The sequence below is a fragment of the Haplochromis burtoni genome, unplaced genomic scaffold (assembly GCF_018398535.1).
Source record: "Haplochromis burtoni strain Fernald_Lab_line unplaced genomic scaffold, NCSU_Asbu1 Contig_75, whole genome shotgun sequence".
In the NCBI taxonomy this organism is placed as follows: Eukaryota; Metazoa; Chordata; class Actinopteri; order Cichliformes; family Cichlidae; genus Haplochromis; species Haplochromis burtoni.
Genome location: NW_024582436.1, coordinates 106356 through 126256, shown reverse-complemented (window position 1 = coordinate 126256; position 19901 = coordinate 106356). Strand labels below are relative to the sequence as shown.

The window sequence follows — 19901 nt, the reverse complement described above, 5'->3', positions numbered from 1 at the left end:
AAAGCGCTATATAAATACAGGCCATTTACCATTTACCATTTGTTTTCAAGCAACTGGCCCGTACTTTTCCTACCTTTAAACCTACACACACACAAAAGAAGTTTGTGTGTGTACAATTGAGGACATGAAAATTAAAAAACAACAACAAAATGAAACAATAAATGAACAAATTTCATGTGTACAAAAGGCCATGTGTGTTTATTTTATTTTATACACTTTATTTCTTGTGTTACAACTTTATTTATAAATGTTAAATCCTGAAACAAAGTTAAACTGGAAAAGAAAAATAACAACAACAAAAACAGTAAACCAAACTTCACAAGCTGCGTTTATTGTGAAATCCGGAAGCGATCTGTCACCCGGAAGTAATGTTGGTTATTATAGGAAGTTTTCCGCCAGACGAACGACAGTGATTTAAGGAAAGCCGGGAAATTGCATGGTAAGGACATTAAAACCCAAACAAAGCAATTTAGCTGGACAGACCTTCTGTCAAAGTGCTAAGGAAATAAAATTTTAAAGGTTTTAGTGACAGCAAATAGTAGCGAGAAGCTTAGATCGCAGTAGCCGAGACAGCATTAGCACACAAGCTAACTTTAGCTCAGCTTAACACACATGGCGATAAAACTGAGGAGTTGATTTGAAAAGACGTTTTAGTAACGCGTGGTGTTGCTGTTTCAAGAAAACTTCCCAAAATGTGTTTAATCGGCTATTAAGACGTACAAACTTGATCATTTGGTAATATTTACCTCAGGAAATGCCCAGTTATCATATTGTTACCTCTTCCGTCTGTTGGCAATGAAAATTTTTGACTCTCAGTACGGCGATTAAACGTTACCAGGAAGTCATCGTCCCTCTTATTTTATCGTTAATCACTTACAAAACGGCTAATAAACAGTAAATGTATCCTTTGTTCTGCATTGAGTATTGGTGATTTCATGTAAAGATTATCTGGAGCAGACTAATGTCAGATCAACAAGTCTGTAAACCGAGTCTTTCGTAGAAATACGTTAATCGTGTCAGAGTACTATGTCAGAAAGTCTCATAAAATCTTATTAACTCATCAACATGTTTTTTTTCCTAATGTAACGGGGTTTGTAGAAAAAATGTTTCTTTAATTAAAACCTGCATTTTTCCTATCAAAGTGAATGTCTTAGTTGTCTTTTTCCCCTCCCTTCCAGGTATGGACTCTGCAGACAGAAGTCGAAGTCCCAGTCCTGCACAGAGAGAAAACAGTGGTGAGTAAATGCTGCTGTGAACCCTACACTTAATGTTCTTGTAATAAGAGTCGCTTTAATCTCCATCCGTTATACTTGAGCAGTACGGTGCTGCAATCATTAGCTGTCACCTCACAGCAAGAAGGTCCTGGGTTTGAATCCAGCAGCTGGGTCTTTCTGTATATTTTCTCTGTACCCCTTGCTGGGAACTCTGGTGTACTTCCACCCGTTAGACCTGATTTAGATTTCTGCGGTGAACCTTTGTAACGCTAACGACATAATTTACGTGTTGTGTTTGTGCTGGTACATTATGTCTAAATTAATGTGTGGGTGTGTGTACATGTTTTTCATTCGGTACCAGTTGATAGAAACAAATAAAATACACGGACCTTTTCCCTCCAGTTTTGTAGTGGTCTTTTTTTTTTAAAGGCAAATATATTTGTCTCAAGTTTTTCATCTTCTTTGTACATTCCTACACGTCCATTTTAATAGTTTTGGCAATTTCCCATCAGCAATTTGCTGACATTTGTGAGTCCTTATATTGATGCTATAATTATTATCTGTTATGTTGAGATGATGATTGTTATTCTCTCACTGATAAATTCAAAAACTGCAGTGAAAAAGTAGCCTGAAATGCATGAGAAGAATCTATTGGTGCAACATGTAATTAGGTTGCGCTGTAGGGTGCATGGTACGAATGATAACAGATAGATGTGCGTTTTTGTGGTTAGCTGGTGTCCATTTTATTTGTTTAGTTGTTTGAGTGTCCTTCACCTACGTGGCCACCAGACATATGGATTAACAAGTTTCGCAAAGTTTGCGGTTATGACGTAGCTATTGAATAGTCATAGTCCAAAGCATAGGTCTCCGGTTAGCCCTGTGAGAGACTGGTGACCTGTTCGATGTCTACCCTGCCTTCTGCCCCAAAGTATCCCTAAATTGGGTAAGTGGAAGAAGAAGGATATATTGAATGGATATACTAATACTGCTCTTGATCTGTTTTTCTCTTTGCAGGACCTTCAGAGAATGAGTCTAGTCCAGCATCGGGCAGAGCCCAGCAGGCTGGCTCAGTTGAAAGAAGCCCCAATGAGCGACGGTCCCCTCAGCCAAGTCCTGTGGACCGCAGGCCCTCCAGGAGCCCATCCTCAAGCAGTTCAGACAGCAGCAGCAGCAGTGATGAGGATGAACATCATTCATCAGCACTGAGAAAGATTCGAAGCAGCGTGGCTCAGATCAAAGTAAGAAATGTGGCTTTTACTAGTCTGTCACATTTCATAATGTACAGACTACTACGGTAGAAATGGAAGAATCGGATGCTTTCAGACAGTTACAGAGGGTGAAACATATGCTGAAAGCCTTTTTTTATATTTCTAAATATATATATTGTATATTATAATTCCTCATCAATCAAAAATGTTGAGTTTGGAGTGAGAAACGCCATTAGTAGTAGGTGGAGTAGGTAAGTTGATTTCCCCAACTATACCGAACAATAGTTGAGATTCACGGCAGTAATAAAAAATTATCCAGCCAAACCAAAAATTCAGAAACACCAAAATCTTAAAAAGTTAATGCAGTCAGATGCTTTGGTCAACGGAGTTTAGTGATCCATGTTATGTTTTAGATACTGTCCAAAGAAGAGTTCAGGAACTGACAGTATTTATTCAGTTGGTGTATTTTTGTGTGGAAATGGGAACTGAAGCATTTTGTTACTATTCTTGCCTAAAAGTGATCTTGAATGTCAGAATAGTTTTGAATAAAGTACCTGAAGAAGAGGCTTATTTACTTGATTATGTTGCATTTGAAAATGTGGCTGTGCATTAGTCTGCACGTTGCACAGTAGATTATTCAGGCTGCAGTTCTGGACAGCTGGTGTGAAAAACTGCTTGGTCTGAAGAGATGGTTACCATGAGAACAGGACCCAGTTTAAGCTTGAGGCACCGATGTAAGACACAGTAGCATGTTTAGTGTCAGCTGGCCTGATTTATGAGTGCATCCAGTGAAGAAGACACTGAATAAAGATTTAACTTGTTGACTGACAGAATCACAAATCAAAGAGGACTTTGTTTCCATTACTGTCAGCTTAGACACGAGCTCCCCAGGTGCATACAGGCTTTTACTTGATGCAGGACCTGAGGCAGACCGACTTCACATTGCTGGGTTGTCTCTCTTTTTCAGCTCAACTCAAACTTTTAAAAATGACAGCTTGGTTTTGTGCTGCTCTGGTGTTCTCCGTGTTGTCCAAATCATTCTTGCATTCAGATTGTTCCAAATCATTTTAACACATGAAAACTTAAAAAAATAATGCTGTCACTGTGCTTATTTGTTGTTCCAGAGATCAAGATCAAGATCCAAAGAGCAAGACAGATCCAGGTCCAAGGAAGAAGATCGGTCCAGATCCAGGGATACGGACAGATCCAGATCCAGAGAGAAAAATAGATCCAGAGAAAGAGACAGAAACAGATCCAGATCCAGGGAAAAGGACAGATCTACATCTAGAGGGAGGGCGAGATCAAGATCAAGATCCAGAGGACAGGACAGGTCGAGATCCAGAGGAAGAGAGAGGTCGAGGTCAAGAGGACGTGACAGATCTCGATCCAGGGAGAGGGACCGTTATGACAGAAGACGTTATGCACGGTAAAGGCAGCTTTTGTGATTGGCTTGTGTTAATTTTAGCACCGATGTGGCCCTTAGTCCATATGGGTTAGCAAGTTATATATATATATATACATACATACATATTAGGGCTGTACGATATATATCGGATGACGATATAAAAGCATCTATCGTTTCATTTTACACTATCGTTTGTTTCGTGGTGTCACAAAACAAAGTTTACGGCAATATTTTTTCATGGTTTTGATGGTCAGTGTAGTGGCTATATTAATTTCTTAAAGTTCTCTCTTTCTCTTATATTTTAATATAATCACACTACAGACGGACAAGCGGCTGTTTTTATGCGTTGTCGTTAGCAACAACAACGGTAGCGCTTCTGGTTGTTTATTTTCCACATAAACCTTTCACAATAAAGCTCAAGATCCTGTTGAGACTTTTCAAAATAAACGGAATAACATGAAAGAGTATGCAGAGTATTTTTACAGATGAGAAGCAAAAAAGAGACGCTAGGTGCTAAAAAATAAACCTTAGACTCAAACGTTAGAACAGGCTTTTCCTCGCAGCACGCCGTGTAATAAATACTCACAAAGAAAACGGCGGCTGTTACAACTTTTGTCTAAAAATGTATAGTTTCATGAATCAGTTAAAACACTCGACTACACGACGCCCAGCTGGAAACACTTCACGCATGTCGAGCTGCCCGAGATTCACAGAATTGACAGAAAATGTTAAATTTTTGTGATTTATATTCGATATCGGACGATGGATGTCTTATATCGGGATATGAAATTTTGGTCAGATCGCACAGCCCTATTAGACATTAGATTCCCAGCTGCTTGGCAACTTTTATAAATCCTGCTAAAACGAAAACTTTAAAAATCCAATTCAGCATAACGGTGTTGATATGATTTGGTTTCTCTGGATTAATCAAGTCATATTCAGACCTGAGAGTTTTTTCTTTTAAGGAAAAGTGTTACTTAAATAAGTAACCTGCTCCTTTGTTTCTTCTTTGCTGCAGGGATCGCTATGATGATCGGCGCGATGACAGAGATGGCCGTTTTGACCGACGAGCCAATCGAGAGGCTGATTCAGATCACAGGAGGCGGGGTCGCTCCGCTTCCCCTCTGGCTGACAGGGAACCAACTGCGGCCAATGAGCCGCCAGTCAAAAAGAAAAAGGAGGAGCTTGATCCAATCCTGACAAGGACTGGAGGCGCTTACATTCCTCCCGCTAAGCTGCGCTTGATGCAGCAGCAAATCACTGACAAGAGCAGGTAAGAGAGCATTTCAGTACTTTAATCCTATACACTAAGATTAGAAAGTGTCACTGGAAGCTGCAGTCCAAGTCCAGGTGTGAATGTTTTGAAATGTTTATATTTGTTACACTAGGAGTGTTCAAACACTTTTTTTCTTTTTATTCTGTTGTGATACTTGGACACATCACCATGCCAAACTATAAACTGTTCCTGCACCTAACTGCATAACAGACAGTAGTAAAACAAATCAGATTAGTTGCATTCATTACAAATGTACCTGCAGTAAAACTGCAGTTTTAAAAAAAAAAAAGCTGTTTATTTAAAGAACTGCATGTAATTGATGACACCCTGTCTGTTATACAGCCTGGCCTATCAGAGGATGAGCTGGGAAGCTCTAAAGAAGTCCATCAACGGTCTTATCAACAAAGTCAACGTATCCAACATTATCAACATCATCCAGGAGCTGCTGCAGGAAAATATCGTCAGGGGAAGGTGAACACACACACACACACACACACACACACACACACACACACACACACACACACACACACACACACACACACACACACACTCACCAATGTGACGTCAGTGTTAGATTTTCAATGACCTTTGAAGTCAAATGGAGTTTGTTGTATCTGTCGGATGAGAGTGAAAATGCATTCATTCGTGTACATTTTACGATAAGGCTTTGTGCAGCAGAGGCCTGTAATTTTTGCACAGACATCAAACACTTTATTAGCTGTAAGTTTCCAGATTAGCGTGATTGATTAAAGAGAGTGAAAAAAGACCTCCGTGACTGACGCACTCCCTGTAACTGCTTCTTTGCCTGTCAGGGGACTGCTGGCTCGCTCGATACTGCAGGCTCAGACGGCCTCTCCCATTTTCACTCATGTCTACGCTGCTGTCGTTGCCATCATCAACTCAAAGTTCCCACAGATCGGAGAGCTGATCCTTAAACGTCTCATCCTGACTTTCAGGAGAAGCTACCGCCGCAACCTCAAGGTACCCATCTGTCTGTCGCCGTTGATTAGTGATCCACAAACAGTGATAGTGAAGTGTTACTGTCACACGTAGACGCCCGGATACTTATAACATCTGAACATTGAAGTCCAGGACTAGTAAACAAGATCATCTGACCAATACACACTGCAGCACTTTAGAAACTTATTGAGGCTGGATGACCCTGTGCGCAGTCTGTTTCACTTCCAAAGGCTCACTTTTGTGTTTTGAAGGACGGTGACTTTAGGAAAATTACAGCAGAAGACAAAACATTAATAACACCTAACAGTCATCTTCATGTCATTCTTCTCATAAAGACAAAGAATAAGATGCCTCCAAATGATGCACCTGTCATTCTGGTATTAAAAATATAACTTTTTATATCTTGCCACTGCTAAACACAGTGACTCATGAATAGCATATCATATATAAATCACAGATGCTGCATGTGGAGGAGATGATCTGATTAGATATTAGAGCACCTTGCTGCTTTCATTTGCATATTAATGACTAAAATTGATTACTTTGGAAACTTCTGTCTACAGTATTATAACAAACAGCAAGCGCTGTGAGCATGTGTGTTATGGTGGGACATGAGGCAGTTCAAATGTCTGTTTGACCTTCATCAGTTGGACTTTGCATATTCTACTTTTTATGCTTGTTTTTGCGTATTACTGGAGTAAGAGGCTAAAAATAGGCCTCCTTTTCTGTTTATTAATTTGAGAATAGGTTTTGAATGAGAATCAGTCTGAATCTAAAAGTCCTTTCTCAAGTGACAGAGGTGGAAATGTTCCAATTTGAGCAGACTGATGCCGCATGTGTCCAAATTACTGAGATAAAAAAGAAACTGGATCTAAATAAGAGAAATAACTGGCAGTGCTGGAAGCTTGTGAACGCAGTCCAGAGTGTGTTTCTACCTGCTGTGGATAATTTTAGTATGATCTCTTGAAGGCTTGAACAATCTGCACAAAATTAAATTGTCTGTAACAAATACAGGCAGAAATGTCTTTTTTATGACACTGATATTAAATGTGTTTGAGTAATTATCAGCAGTAGTCATGCATTAAAATCTGCATCTTGTTTTGTAGCAACAGTGCCTGACCGCGTCGAAGTTCGTGGCTCATCTCATCAACCAGAACGTGGTAGGTCCCGATTTCAAAGTTAAATACTGACCGAGGGCTCGAGGGTTGACGTCCAGATTCTAATTGGGTGCGTGCTTTTTCTGTCCCTTTCTGCTCTGATGTCACTCGCCTTCAGGCCCACGAGGTTTTGTGTCTGGAGATGCTCACTCTGCTGCTCGAGCGTCCAACTGATGACAGTGTGGAGGTCGCCATTTCCTTCTTGAAGGAATGTGGTCTCAAGCTGACCGAAGTGTCCCCTCGAGGAATCAACGGTACGCTGAAGCAGCAGCTTTATAACTGTCTCTTTCTTCACGGTGGGAGGTGATGGTGTAGGCTGAGCTCTTTAATTAGAACAACAAATGATAACAAGTTAAAACTTTAAATTGCAGCCATTTCAAACATGGCTGAGCCCTGAAAACTGGAGAATTTACTTTTGCCTTTGTGATTACACAAAAAAGTGGCGTTTTCTTGCTTCATTACAACAGTATTAACTGCTAAGAGACTTTATTTCTCCTCGCGTTGTCATCTCTTTTCTCTTGAAATACTTGTGAGAATTAATTTTTCTGAATTTCAGAATTCAGAAAGTTTATGCACATTCTCCCTGTTTCTCTTTCCAGCCATATTTGAGCGTCTTAGGAATGTCCTCCACGAGTCGACCATTGACAAAAGGGTCCAGTACATGATAGAGGTGATGTTTGCTATCAGGAAGGATGGTTTCAAAGATCATCCAGTAATCCCAGAAGGCCTGGATCTGGTGGATGAGGATGACCAGTTCACTCACATGCTGCCGCTAGATGACGAATACAACCCCGAGGACATCCTCAGTAAGACCTGAGGGAGAGTGGGAGGAAGGGAGGAGTCACGGGACTTTTCAGAAATGTTTACACAGTCTTTGTGTGTTTGTTCACTTAGATGTATTTAAGATGGATCCAGACTTCCTGGAGAATGAGGAAAAATATAAAACTCTTAAAAGAGGTAAGAAATCATCACACTCTGAACTGTCCAATCACCTGTCTGCTCGTTTACAGCTTAACCAAAGTTTGATGGTGCATCATTTCAGATATCCTGGATGAGGGTAGCAGCGATTCAGGGGAGGAGGGAGATGGCAGTGATGATGACGACGATGATGAGGAAGATGAGAATGAGGAGGAAGGAGATGGTGAGACAAATACGTTAATCTGCTGAGGCTTTCTTGCCTAAAAGAGTCAGTCTGCTTTTTTTTAAACACTTGGCCTGTGAAAACAGTTGTATTGATATCTGACAAAATAACACAGTGATATTTATTTTAAACATCACAAATAATAAATAGTTAGACTAAAGACTTTTTTGAGAGATGGTATCATGAAATAACCCCCAAGTCTGTTCCATAATAAATTATTTTTACATTTTCAGAAATATAATTTATAAGCTTGAAAATGGAGGGAGATTCTGACTCCAGGGCTGTAAGCAAAGACAAATATCTAGGGCAATATAGCTTGATGTTCAGCCCAGATTCAGCTTTAGTGTAACCAGCTAACAGAACTGTTGTACTGAGGATCTTTCTGTAATTTCCAATTATCTGTCATGCCTTGGACAGTCCAGATTATTTTCACTTTTAAGGCTTTTTTTCTCCAAACACAGCAGAGCTCTGTAAAAGGAGTTGGCCAGCTTGCTGAGAAATTTGTTTGGAGTTTTTTGCCTCCAGACTTTGATCGAATGGCTCTCTTGGAATATTTAAAACAATTAGCTGCCAGTAAAAGCAGCTGAGTAATTTTTTTTAATACATTTTTTTCCTGTGACTGCATTACACTAAAAGCATTAGCACTAACTAAATATAGTTCTGAGTACAGCAGCTACAGGAGAACGGACAGTAAAGCATTTAAAAACATAACATCATGAGTCAATGAGCATTTTAGGCACTGCTATGCTGTCGTTTTTTTCCTGCCCAGGAGTGACTATATCTAGCTCCGATTAGCAAAAGTTGTTAAAGGAAAGCAAACTGCAGCTGACTATCAAACTGAAGAACCAGACCACAAATTTTTAGCCTGGACTTTATCCAAATGTATGAGTTACAAAAATAATACGTAACCTATATATGAACCGTTATTGTACCACACTGTAAATATGTTGTTTTCATGTGTGAATGTGGCCATTTTAACATGAGTCACTGACTCACTTTTGGTGGCACCTTTGATGTAACTAATACCGTTACATCAAGACAAGTAATAAGCAAGTAATTACTAAGTTTGAGTATTATTAAAAGTGAAGTGCATGCTGTGTGACCCCAATTAAACTAGATTACTTGCATCATTGGTTCATGTAAATCCTATATTGCACTAATGAACGATAATTACTCAGGTGACATTTCATTAAGAACTGATTGTGTTTACATTGAACTATTTTGATTTTTAAACATTTTTCCTGTTCTGATTTTAACACATTTAACACATCCAATCAGCTCCCTTTTAAAGATGACCTTTGTGTTTGTCTCCCTCTAAGACGAGAAAGTCACCATCTTTGATAAGACAGAAGTCAACCTGGTTGCTTTCAGAAGAACCATCTACCTCGCTATCCAGTCCAGGTACACAAACACGGTGGAACACACTCCTAAAAATACACATTCATACAGTGAGTGACGTAGTTTTCTCTGCGGGTGTTGGCAGTTATTTACAGCTCCCACTATATTTGATTGAGTTGGACTGATAATTAAGGCTGTGTGTGTGTGTGTGTGTGTGCGCGTGTGCGTGTGTGTGTTGTGTGTGCGTGTGTGTGTGTGTGTGTGTGAGGTGTGTGTGTGGTGGTGTGTGTGTGTGTGTGTCGTGCGCGGTGTGCGTGCGCGCGTGTGCGTCTTTCTGAGGACCTGTTTGAATTTAAAACCTTAGGAGGGAGGACTCTGACTAATCCTCCCTTCAAAAAGCCTGTTCAAGGCTGGTTAAGAGTTTAGTGCTAGAAAATGTATTAGGCCACAGAGTGCGCTCACAAAGACGGCTATACAAACCTGTGTATGAGCAACCTCGTTACCATGGTTTCACTGAGGAACGGTTCACAAGCTTGGACAACAGGATGAAAAAGTGAAGCCGATTGATTAAACGACACAAACAGAAACACACCAGCATGAGCTCACAATTGTACACCTGTGATCGATTGTTTGATTGATTAATAGATTTATTAATAGATTGATTAATAGATTGATTGTTTTTGCAGCTTGGACTTTGAGGAGTGTGCTCACAAACTGATTAAGATGGATTTCCCGGAAAGCCAAACGGTGAGTCCACAAACAGACTTGCACTGAAAACGCACAATTGTAAAGTTTCATCGCTGTGAGTTTGTCCACAGAGGATTAATCTAAAACTATTGTGATACTGAAGTTTGGGTGAAAACTTGGCGTGCATCCTTTGATGGCTAGCTGTTGAACACTCAGCTAGCCATCAAAAATGAGAATTGAGCTGAAACCGTGGGGTTTTGCACCGTCAAAGGCAGCCGCGGGTTTCTTTCTATAATACTGGACTTTTTTTTTCCTACGAGGGTTTGAACTTTGTGTTTAAATAAGAGAGAAAAGTGTGAAAATGTTCATGCCTGTCAGAAAAATGTTTAAAGTGTGTAGTGAGGGGTTTTACAGCCTTAAAACATCTATAATAATTGTAAAAAGAAAATAAGTTGGCCACTTCGTGGATTTCACCTATCGCGGGTTAATTTTGGAACGCAACTCGAGGGACCACTGATAAACGAGGGACCACTGTATTCGTTTTTGTGTTCCTGTAATGGAGGTTGAGCTGATAATTACGTGTGGTTTCATAGGGTGACAGGTGCAGGTCAGCTGTGTGTGTGGATGTGGTGAGAAACTCTTACAGAGGACAATCAGCTGTGTGTGTAGTTGTTTGTATCACTGTCACAACCAGTGTTTTGGTGGTCGATACCTGTAAGAGACTGAAAAAGAAGCGTCTCGTTCTGTTAGTCATGTAATGAAAGTGATGACAGTGTGTTTATATGTACTTGTATCTTAGGCAGCATTCTTGTCTTTTATTGTTTTAATAGTAAGAAGCTGGACATGAGATTGAACCTGACAGCATCAAGGAGCTTTTGATGGTAGTTAACATACTGTAGATGGTATACAGTCCAAAGGTTGAAAAATTACCTGTTGTTTGGCTGCCTTTGGTCCACTGTTAAAGATTGTTATTTTCAGTCAGCCTACCAGCCTAAGAATGTTAATACTTTGAAACTTGACGAATGTGGTTTGCTCCCCTTTCCACCAAAAGTATATTTTTGGCATGCAGGCTGAAATGTTCGATCTCATATCCAGAGTAAGGTGAAGGTGAAACGTGACTGAGCTGCTGATGGAGTATAAGTCTGGACCTAAACTAACCGAGATATTAAGCACTGACTCAGTTCACTGTTGAAGAAAAAAACATATTTCCATTCAATTTCACAGCTTTCATGGCAGAATTAGAAGTCTAAAGGCATCATTTGTAAATTGATCTGAACAAAAACCCAGATGATAATTCTCAGCTGGTCTGCGTTGTTTACATCCATTTGTGGTGGATTAGTAGGGCAGTCTCTAGAACTGCATTACTAGCAGGCCATACAGGTGTAAGAACCACTATAGGAGGTAAACGCCATTTTTGAAACCCTATAAATAAGCATTTGTTCCCTTAAAATGGCTTAAATGCAGCATGACAGCCTAACCCCACTCACTCACAAGCTCTGATGCTACATGGAGAGAGACACTGCACCATTTCACACTGCTAAAGTTTGTGTTTTGTTAATCAGGAGAGGAAAGCTGTAATTTGTATGATGGGATGTCTGGAACAAAGAGGAGGTGCTGTTCTGGTGAGACAGAGGAGAGAAAAAGGCATAAAAATATCTACACTGCCTAGGAGCACGCTGGAAAAGTGGTAGCAGATGAAACTAAACAAAATTTCACTAATGAAAATCATCCAGCAATAAAACACTTACAGTAATGTAACGAGTTGTTATTGACGGATGTTATCTTTAGATGTGTCTCCTCTGTGTCTCTGAAACAGTGCGGTCATAAATAATAAGAAACATCAGAGTGCACAGAGACCTTCTGACTACACTATCAAAAGTCTACAAATGTTAAATGAACTCCTAATAGGACCACTGACAGCTTGGCCGCAGCCTGCAAGTTGATGTGACTGCCGTAGTGTGACTGTAGTTAATGAAAGTGTTGTGTTTGTATGAACAGAAGGAGCTGTGCAACATGATCCTGGACTGCTGCGCTCAGCAGAGGACCTACGAGAAGTTTTTTGGCCTGCTGGCTGGGGTGAGACACACACACACACACACACACACACACACACACACACACACACACTCTTCATCTCCACAATCGTGCGAACAGTGGTGCTTTAGGGAAACCTGCTTCAAAGAGTCGGTGTTTTCCATCTTCCCTTCATTGATATTTGTTAGGTATTTCTATTCTCTGCACGATGAATGTCACCATTTCACTGAGGTGCATATAAATCTTGTTGTGCGCTTTTTAAAAGAAAAGAACAACTAAAAGGAAGTGCTCAAGCTTTTTATGTTTATTGGCCATGTGTCATGTTTACCTCAGATCTTTTTTGTTATTGTTATCTTAAGTTTCACTGTAATTAATTTAACTATAGAGAGCATTCAACCTGATTTTGATGCGAAGCACTGCTTCTATCTGTTAACTGTGTGTGTGTAGAGGTTCTGTCTCTTGAAGAAGGAGTACATGGAGAGTTTCGAGGCGATATTTTCGGAGCAGTATGACACGATTCACCGACTGGAGACCAACAAACTGAGGAACGTGGCGCGACTGTTCGCTCACCTGCTCTACACAGATTCTGTGCCGTGGAGTGTAAGGACACAAAGAAAGATCCTCCCCAGCGTGACCATGAAACTCATTCCACTCTGGTTAGACCGTCTCTCTGTCTTTTGAATGTGTCTCACACAGGTGTTGGAGTGCATCAAGATGAGCGAGGACACCACAACGTCGTCCAGCAGGATCTTTGTAAAGATCCTATTCCAAGAGCTCTGTGCCTACATGGGTCTGCCAAAACTTAACCAGAGGCTGAAAGACCAGTACGAAAACCCACACTCCCACCACAGCCACGCACAACACTCAAACTGTACTTTACTAAAGCTGCTGCAGAGGCAGCCAAAGTTTTTACTCAGAAAACATTTAAATGTTAATGATATAGTCGAGTGAGGTAATAAATCAAATTTAAGGAAACGTAATTAGAAAAATGCGACTTCTTGCTCTTATTTGGCTACTGTTGCTCCTAGTGATAATTAAAGAGCCCGCAAATGAAGTCGGACGTAACAATAAATCATGACCTCTGCGTGTGTTACAGGACCCTGCAGCCGTTCTTTGAAGGTCTCTTTCCTCGTGATAATCCCAGAAACACTCGCTTCGCCATCAACTTCTTCACTTCTATTGGACTGGGAGGACTCACGTAAGGGCCACACTTCAAGAAACAGCATAAACACAGAAACATGGCTGTCACATTTTTTTACAAACAGAATCAGAAAACTTTTAGCTTAACTGTGTTATGTTTGGAATAAACTGCACTGTAAAGTGCTTTCCTAATATATGCAATAAATAATGGTTGTTTATTCTGTTAAATTCTGCTGGCCTCAAAGTGTGGGACGCTCGCTGCATCTAAAATGTCATTGGATGATGAATGTAGCAGTTTATGTTCACACAGAAACACTGAACTCTCACATTTCTCCCACATCGTTTTCTCTCCTAGTGATGAGCTGAGGGAACATTTGAAAAACGCGCCAAAGATGATCATGACTCAGAACCAGGAAGTCGAATCATCGGACTCCTCGACATCGTCTTCTTCTTCGTCAGATTCCTCCTCCTCCGACTCATCCAGCGAGTCAGATTCAGACTCGTCAGACTCCTCGAGCAGCTCGGGTACGCCTGACTGAAACCTAAAGATTTACTTTCAGAAAATCACATTATTTCACTTTTATACGCAGGCACTTTGTGTTATTATCAGTTTGTTGTTCTAGCTCACAGCAGTGCTGCAGTAGTTGGGAGGTTTAATATTGTAACATTAATATAATATTCCTGTTATAAAACAACGTAGTCAGGAGTGTCTCCTTCTGTTTTATTAAACCCATGTTTGTGTTCAGTTGAATGTCTGAATTTTTACAGTTTTTCATTTATGTGAGCTGCTGCTTCAGAAAAGACAACGTGTGATTTGTTTGGTTTTTTTCTTTCTACTTTTTGTCCTCCAGACTCGGACTCTAAACACAGGAAGCAGAAGAAGAGGAAAGGACAAAGTGATGAGGGGAGGAAGAAAACGAGAGAGAAGGACAAGAAGAAGAAATCTTCAGACAAGAAGCGAGCTGGACGCGGAGCAGACAAAGATGAGGACAGCGACAGCGAGAAGCGGGCGAAGAAAGACGACAGGGGGCGCGCACATGACCCGGAGGGGCGTGAACGCGACGGCGCCCGGCGGAGCAGACGAGACGACAGATCGGAAGAGGAGGAGGCGGCGGCGGTGGAGGACAGGAGACGAAAAACGGACAGGCAAAGAGATGACGGACGGGAGAGAGACAGAGGGAGGGAGAGAGAGAGGGAGCGAGTGAGGGAGAGAGAGAATGAGGCAGAGAGAGAGAGGGAGCGAGCGAGGGAGAGAGAGAATGAGGCAGAGAGAGAGAGGGAGAGGGAGCGCGAGAAGCAGCGGGAGAGAGAAAGGGAGAGGGACAAAGAGAGGAATAAAGAGAACAGAGACCGGAACAGAGAGAGAGATGAGAGGAGGAGGAGATAAGTCTTCATCGTGGGAGCAGTGATGGACTAATGACTTTAAGTCTTTTCCCTCTGTGACCCCTCTGTGACCCCTCTGTACCTCAGCCCAAACTGTGGTGCTGTGGATCTGACCCCATTCTCCTTTCTGTCTGTTTATTATTGATTTTTGTTGTTTTTAATGAAATACTTAATGAAAAAAAAGCCCATTAAAGTTGCATTCGATGTTTTTTATAACCTGTACCTGTTTGAACTCTTTTGACTTGTGACCCATCGCTCAACACTTTTACTGTCCTCATTTTTTCACTCTCAAAACGCAAAAGACCAAACTATGTTTTCTCTGTGCTGCCGTGCACGTTTGCAGGTCAATCTCATAACTAGCACAACAGGATTGATGAAGCATTTACACACGTTCTAGCCCTCGGAGCAAACAAAACCTCAGTAACACCGAGAGCACTGAGGGCTTTTTTATTTTACTTTATTTCATTCTTCTTCTTTTTTTTTTAGCTGACATGTAACCTGTTATAAAAAGAAAAAGGCAACAGAACCAAACGTTTTTAAGAGGGAGAGCAGTATTTGTGTTTACAATAAACATCTCCCTCTCGTATTGTCAGCTCACAACATGCTGATGTTTGCACTTCTCCACAAGCAGCAACAGTTTCTGAACTTTCCTGTCGTACCAGACTGCTTTCTCCTCCCTTGCACTCATCCATATTATCCACCTGTGAAGGCACACGCTAACAAAGAAATAGTTTTAATAAATGAACAGGAAAGATCCTTTTCTATTCATTCTGTCTGTGATGTGTGGGTCACTTTTTCCAGATGTCTAAAATGCGCACGCGTCACATCAAATAGTTATTTTGCAAAATTTGCAGCGTCAGTCTCCAGAGTAAAATATCTCAAGAGCTATTTGAGAGTTTGACATCCAGGCTGTAGACATTGTGCTTTTCTGATAGATCTCAACTCAGGGCCTGGTGGCTCCACAGTTAAAGTATCATGATGATCTCTGTGTCTAACTTTGATAAACCCTTAAGTTTGCCCCTACGGTGTGATAACGTCAGAACATACTCTGTTTTTACCGCTAAATCAAAATCGAGTTTAACAAAATATATCAACAGTGTTGGTGACACCAGCATTGGGATGTTTATCCAGTATCAGCTGAAGCCTTGCATGGTGGTACTTTTGGTCTCGCCCTTCTGGGGAGACAGGATGCTACATGTCATCAGCACTGCTGTGTGCTGCTTGTCAGCAAGATATTACAAAAAGGTGAAGCAAGGGCAAAAGATCTAATTGTAAGTTTCTTTAAAAGTTTGGCCTCGGTGCCATGTGGAGTCTGGTGGAATTTGAAATTGTCTACAGCACTGTAGGACTTTTCATTGAGGAAGTCTGTACTGTGCTGATAGACGCACATAAATGCAATATATAATTGCATTTTACAATTTTTTAAATTATTGTAATATTTCTGTTGCCACAGTTACCGGCTGTAGATAAAACATGCGCATATCTCACATGTGTGAAAAGTGAAGTAATGTGTAAAAGTGCCTTAAGGCTACAGTCTTCTAACAGCCAGCAGGGGGCGACTGGTCTGATTGCAAAAGATGTTTGAGTGACCACAAATCTATGAGGAAACGATGACCCTACTTCTCACCTGTAAACATCTTCCCAATGAGCTTATGCTAATAATCACTAGATTTCTAGCTTTATTTGATATTGCATGAGGTTCATTTAGCAAATTATGAGAATAATTTAGAGTGAAACTAAAAAAGACAATTCAGCGCTGGTACTATTGGATCTTTGCTGCCTTCGATTATAGGATCCTGATTCAGAGACTTAGACGTTGAATGGACATCTCTGGGTCGGCTCAGGATTGATTCTCCTCACTTTTTTACTTCCTTCTGCTAATTTTTGTGATTTCTTCTGCTGCTTTATGTCACGGTGTGCCTCAAGGTTCAGTCCCAGGCTCCATTTTGCTTGCCTTGTATAAGCTTCTGCTTGGACACATCGTGAAACTGTTACTGTCTGTTCTTCAGGACGGCATTCGTGGTATAAAGAACTGGATGCCAAATAATTATCTGTCTGTAAATATTGTCCCCAACAACTGCGTTTCCACATAAACTGATAATCTTGTATCTGATTCATCTTTAGGTTTCTAAATTGTGAGAAATCTCTGTGATAGTTTTGATCAGGCGTTCAGTTTTAATAAGCGTGGTGGCTGTCTTGCCCAAATTTATTTTACATAGAACTACATGTTGTGGCACTCGCTTCCATTAGACCTTACATCTGTGGACACTGTTGATGCCTTTTAAAAAGAAGCTAAATGAAAACTTGCTTTTATTTCGTATCCTATTTTCTATTAAAAAACACAAACTTGAAAAGCACAAAAGCCTAAATAAACTCTACTTCTTTCCTTTAAAGCAAGATATAATTTAGGGTGTTTCTATCTTGTGTCACAGCTACAATGCCCAACTCACTTCACAAACAGTCTCTGCTTGTTTTTAATAATGAAATACAAATAACGCCTTAATTAGCATGCTTGAGATGCAAAGGTAAAAAGCATGTTTTGGCCACAGACTAGCAAGCCCTCACGCTCATTCCTCCTATTTTTCTGTTAGGCTAACTCTCTCCTTGTATTGAGCAGATATGATAATGCATAAAGAAGCAACATTTCTGACTGACTTGATACTTTGTGAGAAGATCAGAAAGTTCACGCCAAACTGGAATCTAATTGTTCTGAAGTGTCTGTGTGATTATTTGTGTTTAGTGCTGGTTTGACAGGAGTGTCTCCTGGTTGTTGGTGCTGTAACACATGCAGACACACACACAGTTTGGTACCCTTGCACAACCTTGACGAGATGTTCAAGGTGAGAGGTAGAGAGATGTGAGTGCGTGTGCCTAAGTGGGTCATTGCCATGCTCGGTTGCGATTGGCTGGATGTTCTTAGGAGTAAAGGCACTGGATTGGTTTGCTGCCACAGCAAATAGAGGAGAACAGATCCACTGGGACTGAAGAGCTGCAAGGAATTCTGGGAAAGCACAGCGAGGCTCTGTGCTGAAAGAGAGAGAGAGGAAGGTGTGTCCTGCTGATCCTGTGAGAGGACTCCTTTTTTCTCTCCATCTTTACAATATGGTTATTTATACCAAACTTTTCATGGCTTCAAAGTAAATCAAGCTGAATTATTTATATGCAGCAGCATTTGAGTTTGCCACAACACGGCAACGCAATTGTTCGTGAGGCATCTGGTGGAAAGAAAGGACTTTAAAGTCTGCAGTTTTTGCACATATTGTCACTTTGTAAAGGTAGGTTTGGCTTGCTACACTGTTTAAAAAAAAAAAAACGTTGCGAAAACTTAAAAACTCAAGGCAACCCACTGCATTTATGTTTTTAGGTTCTGATGGATAACTTATAATTTCAAGTTTAGGAGAAAAGTTGCTTTAGCTAATGTTTTTGTGTTTACAAAATTAATAATTGTCCTTTTTCTTAACTCATATTTTATTGTTTTTGCAACGTATTTCCTAAAGTTTACACAAGCTATTAGTTTTAGTTTTGCTTATTTACTCATCCAGCAGTTAGCAGTCAAGGATTACAATTCAAGTTTTTGTCTCCTGGTGAATTGCAACAGCAACCTGAACACACTCTGCAACACATATTAGACACGTAGCCACACATATAGTAAGGCATTTAGATTTTTTTACGTATTAAAAAAACGCAACCCAAAAAACATTTTACTTAACTGGCTCCTTTGGACAGATATTACAGTTTTTCTCAAATGTTAAAACACAAAAGCCAATCCTGTAACCCAAATGACCAGTAGTCTAAACACATTTACTAAATGTAGCCACCATATTCCAGTACCATAAACACATGTCACATGAAGACACAATTCACAAAACACAACCCTCTGTACTCATAAATCTAAACACATTTTTCCTTGCTAAAACACATGTTGCAAAACAACTCTGCTCATATTCTCAAATGAAAGCCCATGTGATGCAAAATGCTTGCCACAGTCACCAATCTTTGAACACAGGGAACACACCTGGCGTCATTCACTACACACAATGACTCAAAATTGAAGACACTTGTTGCTAATGCTGTACCCACATGTAAAAGCAAGTTCAGAGTGCACAGTATGCTGAAGATTCCAAACAAACACAATGGATGAAGGCAGAGTCAGGGGAAGAGGAATTTGATGCAGAGGAGGGAGAAGAGCTGGCCCTGGAAGAAGAGGAGCAGGCCAATGAGGAAGAGGAGTTCAATGAGAGGAGGAAGAGGAGCGACCAACGAGGAAGAGGAGAAGGCCAACATGGGAGAGGAGAAGGTCCAGGAGGGAGAGCAAGACAACCTCGCACCATCATTACGGACGAGATGCGAGCAACAGCTCAGCGACATGATGCCGCACAGTGATTGTGGTGTGTGTGTGGTGTGAATAACGTAAATAAAAAAACTTCACACCCTGTTCATGTTTTCAAGATTACTGTTGTGTGCAATAGATTCTGTTTTTGCATTGAGTTGTGTTACAGTAGTGTACGTACATGCAGGATTTTCTATAGATTTATACTACTCATATGAAACTCACAAATCTAAATGCCTAATCCTCTGCAGAGATCTACGACGATCCGTTACTGTATAGTTTCTAAAATATGCATTGGCAGTTATGAAACAAAGAACCTTCTCACAAATTGAGCATTGTGTTTTCAATTGTTTTGCTGTAGTGTGTAATGCTGTGTATAGTGTTTACAGTTTTGACAGCTTCGAGCTGCTCTCTTGGTGTGGGAGTTTGAGTTTTGCAGTGGGAAGGTGTGGTTGTGTTTATGTAGCTTTAGAGAAGGGTGTTGTGTTTGGACATTGGAGGACCTGGTGGTAACGTTTGTGACATGTGTTTTAGCATTTGAGAAAAACCGTAAGGTGGTCCGAGCATCTGGTTAAACCTTTAAAGCCTGAACCATGACACCATGACATAACTGTCAGAAAATTCA

At 40.6% G+C, this 19901-nt stretch overlaps 1 protein-coding gene across 1 annotated transcript; it reads left to right on the top strand.

Annotated features, from left to right (window-relative positions):
- The first annotated feature begins 342 nt into the window (after window positions 1-342).
- cwc22 (CWC22 spliceosome associated protein homolog) lies at window positions 343-15162 on the top strand. The gene is made up of 20 exons (XM_042221808.1): window positions 343-439; window positions 1179-1235; window positions 2229-2452; window positions 3547-3848; window positions 4846-5100; window positions 5446-5574; window positions 5919-6087; window positions 7173-7226; window positions 7342-7477; window positions 7823-8029; window positions 8118-8180; window positions 8266-8364; window positions 9684-9765; window positions 10389-10449; window positions 12388-12465; window positions 12871-13023; window positions 13120-13247; window positions 13520-13621; window positions 13919-14088; window positions 14415-15162. The coding sequence occupies exons 2-20, from the start codon at window positions 1181-1183 to the stop codon at window positions 14948-14950; spliced, it is 3003 nt and encodes a 1000-aa protein (XP_042077742.1). The 5' UTR covers window positions 343-439; window positions 1179-1180; the 3' UTR covers window positions 14951-15162.
- The last annotated feature ends 4739 nt before the right edge of the window (window positions 15163-19901 follow it).